Raw genomic sequence first — 6,075 nt, 5'->3', positions numbered from 1 at the left:
CCCCAACAAAATGATTTTAAAAATCAAAACTTCTGAGAGACCCAGTTAGAATCCAGCCTAGCCCAAGCCTGGAGGAAGCTCCTCTGGTGGTAGCTATTTGCTTTCTTGATCCCACTGGCTGCGTTTGGTCAAGGGAGATGCCGAGGAGGGTTGTTGGGGATTCTAGAGCAGCTGGCATAGCACCGGAAGGAGCTCCCGCTCAGAGGATCAGCACCCCGTCTAAGGAGTACTCACACTTCTGAGGGGGAGGCTGGAGGTGCAGCAGGAGGCAGGGAGGGGTGCAGAGAAGGAGCCACTCAGAGAGGACACAGTGAGGGCACCTGGTGAGGGACCCCGTGAGGGCACAGTGACCAGGTCAGCCAGGGTGCAGCGAGGACCATGCAGGGGTTCGGTCAGGGTCAACACCACCCAGGGACACCCTCCCTGAGCTGGCCTGGCACCATCTCCCTGACAGTGGGCTCTCCATGCCCACGGTCACGAGGAAGATTCAGGTTGGGGCAGCCTTTGGTTCGGTTGCGTATTCAGAGCCAATCTGGGTAACAACTGCTCCCCGACCCTTACTCCCCACCCCCACCCCCAGCAACGTCCACTCTCACTGGACCTGCTCCTCACCAGCTGCTCTCCATTCAGGCCTCTTTCTCCAAGTCCACATCCAGCCACGTGGGCCACAGAGTCTCCACGGAGGCATTTCCCGTCTGTCTCTGGTGACTTTGGGACATTGTCCCCCAGCGGGTCAAGTGCGTCTGGCGTCTGTAGTTAGTGCACTCCTGGTGGGAAAGCTCATTCCTGCCTCTACAAATCCCTACAAATGCCCCCGGAACCCCCTGGTTGGTTGGTTTGTTTCAGGCCTGGGTTGGCCCGTTTCCTGTACAGTGGGATGGGTTGGGGCCAGGTGGAACGCCAGGGCTGGGGTCTGAAGGGGCCCTGTAGTCGTCACCCGATAGGCATGTCACAGGGATGTGTTTTCTTTTCCAGGACCCCAGAGATGAAGGCCCTCCTCATGCTGGCTTGGCTTCTGACTTGCAGTAAGTGCTGTCCCTGTGACCCCTGGCTCATTGACCTTGTATTCAGCAGTGGGGAAGGTGACCCGTCTTTGAGGGAGTAGAGACTTGAGTTTTAAATCTCAACTCTGCACGTACTAACCGTGTAGATGCCAGCAAGAGCCTTCTCTTTGATAAGCCTCGGTTTCTCCATCTGTCCCATGGGATGATGGCCCTGGGAGGGTGGGGCTCCGGCAGGGTCCCAGGAGACGACGATGACGGCAGGCTGTGACTTGGAGGGGACAAGCTTAGCAAACTTGGAAGGTGGACATTCTACATCGATGCAGAATAAAATATTTAAGATGATAACAAACAAGTAAAAACCAAGACCTTTAAAGACATAGTTTAGCCCCTGCTTCCTGGGTCATGCTCTGCTCGGGCTTGTCCAAGCCTCCAACACAGTGCATGGCTGCCCTCTCCCAGCGGAGAGGTAACTGAACAGCCTGGGAGGCGCCTGCCTCCGGGGCTCCCGACAGCTACTAGGCCTGCAGTCAAAACCACCTGCTGCTCTGCGGGAGCCAGAGGCAGGGGTTTCCGCTCCCCTAAAGAGTTTCAGTCTCGGGAACTCCCAGGAGGCAGTTCTCCTTTGTCCTATAGGGTCGCTATGAGTTGGCATCGACTGGATGGCATTGAGCTTGGTGTTGGGTTTGCAGCCCTGCAGCCACGAGTACAACTCTTCAGCTGGCTGCCTTCCTCTTTGCTGTCCTACCAGCTGAGAGGATGAGAGGGACCAGGAGGGACCAGTCCCAACAGGAGAACGAGAAGGGACGGCTCACGCTACAGGTTGCCATTGTGCATGCCCGGAGATCCTGCAAAGCGTCCCAGGCAGCTACCTGGACCCTCCCATCCAGAGGGATGGTGGGTGGACTGTGGAGTCTGACAGCCTGAGAATGAACCCCAGCCCTGCCATTCCTCTCTGAGTGACCTTGAACAAGTGCCTCTGTTGCTCCTCTGTAAAATGGGGCTGGTGGCAGTGGCTTTAGGGATTAAGCGGGTTCAGACATGTGGAGTCCTTAGAATGTGCTGAGCACAGAGAATTGGTGGAGCAGATGCTAGCTCTTGTGAGTGGGGACCCAGGCTCGTGGAGGTGGTGTAGGGGATTCCAGTCGGGAATCGTCACACTTAATACCCTAGATATCCCCCGCAGACTTCATCCGCATCAGGGCTGGATGCTGAGCTGGACAGATGGTGGGGTTGCCCCTGCCAGGGTGGGGCATGGAAGAATGGCTCCTTGAGGCTGCTTCCCTTTCAACTCTCTGTGAGACCTGGGCCAAGGCACCTGACCTCCCTGAATCTGTTTCCCAATGTGTAACATGGGGGAGCTGGTGGCAATCTCTCCCAGGGTCCCATCCTGCTCCAAGTTTCTGTGCCTTGAGCGCCAAATGGTGTTTGTGGAATAAGAGCGGGCTGAGGTGGATGGTCCCAAGTGAAAGGAAGTTAGTCACTCACGGTACCTGGTATTTTGTAACCATTCACCATCTGTCAGCTGCTGCGGTCAACATTTACATAAGGTGTTTTAGTCAACACTTAAGACAATCCCAAGTAGCAGGTGCTGCTTTTGGGTCTCATTGTACAGCTGTGGAGACTGAGGGTCTGGGAGATTAAGTGGCCTGTCTAACACAGTGCCATCAATCAGTGGCAGGGTCAGGCTACAACTCTTCGCCCTCCCTCTGCACCTTCCCCCGGCCTCTCTTGTTCTTTTCCCACGTGGGGCCTCCACCCACCCCCACCCCCGGGATGAGAGAAGGGGCAGGATGGTGCTGGGGACGTGGGGCGTTTCATCTGGGGACGTGGGGCTCTCTTCCAGGTGTGCATACTGTGCCAGGGGGCTTGTTAGAGCTGAAGTCAATGATTGAGAAGGTGACTGGAAAAACTGCCCTGACCAACTATGGCTTCTATGGCTGCTACTGTGGCTGGGGTGGCCAAGGGACCCCCAAGGATGCCACCGACTGGTGAGTTGATGGACTGATGACCCCTTATGCTTCATATTCTCCTATTCAGCACCATGGGAACGCTGCCAGATGAGCGCCGGCGCACCACTTGGTAGATGAGAAAGCTCAGAATCTCAGAGAGGGTAACTGACTTGTCCAAGATGATCCACTGAGCAAGCAGCCCCTCCTGCTATGTCTCAGTTACCTGGTGCTGCGTAACAAAACGCCCTGCCACGCAGTGGCACGAAGCAACTGCGCCCATTCCTTCAGCTCACGGCTCTGCCAGGACTTGGCGTGGGGGGGCGTGTATCTGTTGGGTTGCTTAACTGGGGCTGGATGGTGCACTTTCGAAATGGTTCCCTTACATGGGTGGCAAACTGAGCCGAGGACCAGGGCCCGGGTTCTCAACTCCTCTCACTCGGGCCCCTCCAAGGTTGTCCGGCCTCTGATCTGCTTGGTGACTCTGGGGTTCCAAGACTCTGGGGTACCAAGACCACCAGACAAAAGGGTGACACATTTGAAATGTATTAGTCTGGGCAGACTAGAGAAACAAATCCATGGACACACATATGTATATAACAAGGAGGTTTATATACGAGAGCAATTGAACACGGAGAAAACATCCCAGCCCAGTACAGATCAAGTCCATAAGTCCGATACGAGCCCATATGCCTGATACCAATCTATAAAGTCCTCTTCAGACTCACGAAGCACATGCCATGCCGCTGAAAGCAGGAAGCTCACAGCCAGTGGGTAGAAAGTCTTTGAATCCAGTGGCGCTGGAAACATCCCAGTGCTGGCAGGGGTCTCTGCATCAGGGTGGGTCCATGTGTCTTGTCAGCTGCTCTGTCTCCCAGGAAGTCAGCAGAGAGAGACAGTGTCTCCTGCCTCCAAGAAGGAAGTCCCAGATTTCCCAGAATTCTCAGAAGGCCAGGCCCACACAGAGGCCTCCTTAGCTATGATCTGATTGGCAAGCTAGACTCCACCCTACACTCTTAACCCTCAAATTGACAGGCACTAACATAGCTACCACAGAAGGCTCTGGCGTCAGACAGCCTACGCTGTCACCTTTACTCTTGGAGGTGGCCACAACCGCTTCTTGATGGTGGAGCAGCAGCGAAGACCGATGTGATGGAAGATATTGTCCTCCAGAAAATGCAATCAGTCGGGTGAACGATGCTTTCTGCAGACAGGAGTGAACCCGTGAACTCAACGGCAATTTATAATTAAGTGCATGGCAGACAGGGGGACCCATGTTTCTCACTGTTGGAGTGGGAGTGTTCTGGGAAGCCGAGAGGAAGCGAGACTGGTCCACGGGATGAGGAATTCGTTTAGTTACTGCAGATGCTGATGGTTACGTACAGAAACACTTACAGATCTATACATCGACTAGTATAAACACACCCAGATATATTTTTGCTGTCAGGTGCGGGGGCCTAAAAGACATAACACTCCAATATCAGTAAGCTCATCCAGTGCCCAGACCTGGTTTCTCTGACCATTTTCCAAAGGAAGGAATGAAGGAGAAATGGCGTCTGATTTTCGGCAATCTACAAATTAAGTGTGCACCATCTGGAAATGCCTGAAAGAAGGGAAATGCTAAAACAAAACAAGCCCCCAAACCACAGGAACGGGGGCATGTTGAAGAAGAGCAGGAGACAACCGAGAGAGCTCCGGCTGGCTAGACAGGGACCCTGTAAGCATCAAAATTAAGTATTTTATGTCCAGAGTATTAAACAAATATCCACGAGTCCAAACCAAAGCAAACCTGTTGCCGTCGGATTGAGTCTGATTCATGCCCAGCCACATGTTGACAGAGTCCAGCTGCTTCATGCGCTTTTTAACGCTGATCTTTATGGAAGAGGGTCACCGAGGTTTGCTTTCACTCCGAAACACTTGGTGGATCTGAACTGCAAAGTTTAAGATCAGGCCTCAAACTATGGCCCGCGGGCCACATGCGGCCCGCCGAGGACATTTATCTGGCCCACCGGGTGTTTTGGTCCCATTTGTTTTTTTACTTCAAAATAAGATATGTGCCGTGTGCATAGGAATTTGTTCATAGTTTTTTTTGAACTATAGTCCGGCCCTCCAATGGGTCTGAGGGACAGTGAACTGGCTCCCTGTTTAAAAAGTTTGAGGACCCCTGCTTTAGATTAACAGCCAACCACAAACCACTGAGCCACCAGGGACCGACTGATATAAATAAGTGACAGAAAAAATTAATATAGAGAGGAGGAAAGACAAGTGTGCAGCGCAGAAGCATTCTAAACAGTTTGCACCTTCTCTGCCACCCAGCGGGAGCATGACTCCCCTTTGCTTAGGCCTGGGCTGCCCGTGGTGACTTCCTCCCAGAGCATAAACTCTGGGGTGGGGAAAGAAAGAGCCGTGGAGAAACCCGACCGAGGCTACCTCTGTCAGGTGGCCAAGGTCAAGAGCAGCCGGCACAAATCACGGTGATAATGCAAACCCTTGTGTGTGATGGCACATTGCTTCTGTGGTTTTCTTCCCAATAATCCATACCCCATCTTCTCATGAGAGCAACGTCAGCCAGATTCCAACAGTGGGGCACTTTTCAAAAGTCCTGACCAAGGCCAATACCCTTCAAAACAGTCAAGACCACCAAGAACAAAGAAAGCCTGAGAAGCTACACAGGCTAGAGCAACTTAAGGAGACAGTGTAACCCAAGGTAAGGTAGCCTCCTGGATCCGACCCTGGACTGCATTCAGGAAAGACTAAGGAACTTGAGACAAATGATGAAGTTTGGTTAATAATAATGCGTCCATATTGACTCCTTAAGTATAATAAATGTATCCTTTATTATCTTTTCAAAATTTCTGTAAATAAAAATGGAAGAAAAGAAACAAAAGAGGCCACCCCTACCTAACCTAATCAAAGTTATTATGTTCCTGTAAGCATTTGATGTGAATCCCATGTGAGTGCACAGACCCAGCCTCCTTCCGTCTCATGGCTCTTCCGTCGCGTGACTCCGCAGTCCCCTGTGGCCTCAGAGCCCTCTGCTGGATCTTCCTTAGTCCCCCGAAAGTTGGAGAGAGTGTGGTGTATGGTTTGGGAGCTTTTCAGGGACAGGTCTGGATGTGGCCGTA

General features: G+C 52.7%; 1 protein-coding gene across 4 annotated transcripts in view; it reads left to right on the top strand.

Annotated features, from left to right (window-relative positions):
- LOC101647942 (phospholipase A2 group V) overlaps positions 1-6,075 on the top strand; it is a 29,228-nt gene that overhangs the window by 21,608 nt on the left and 1,545 nt on the right. For all 4 annotated transcript variants that reach the window (XM_045299050.1, XM_045299051.1, XM_045299052.1 and 1 more), the window contains 2 exons: positions 976-1,025; positions 2,848-2,992. In XM_045299050.1, the coding sequence (XP_045154985.1) occupies positions 976-1,025; positions 2,848-2,992 (195 nt within the window). The remainder of the gene's footprint in view (positions 1-975; positions 1,026-2,847; positions 2,993-6,075) is intronic.

Source organism: Echinops telfairi, unplaced genomic scaffold (assembly GCF_000313985.2).
Source record: "Echinops telfairi isolate 266 unplaced genomic scaffold, ASM31398v2 ScPeMD7_7457;HRSCAF=8495, whole genome shotgun sequence".
NCBI lineage: Eukaryota > Metazoa > Chordata > Mammalia > Afrosoricida > Tenrecidae > Echinops > Echinops telfairi.
The sequence above is the reverse complement of the archived record's forward strand: the minus strand, read 5'-3'. Positions and strand labels throughout refer to the sequence as shown.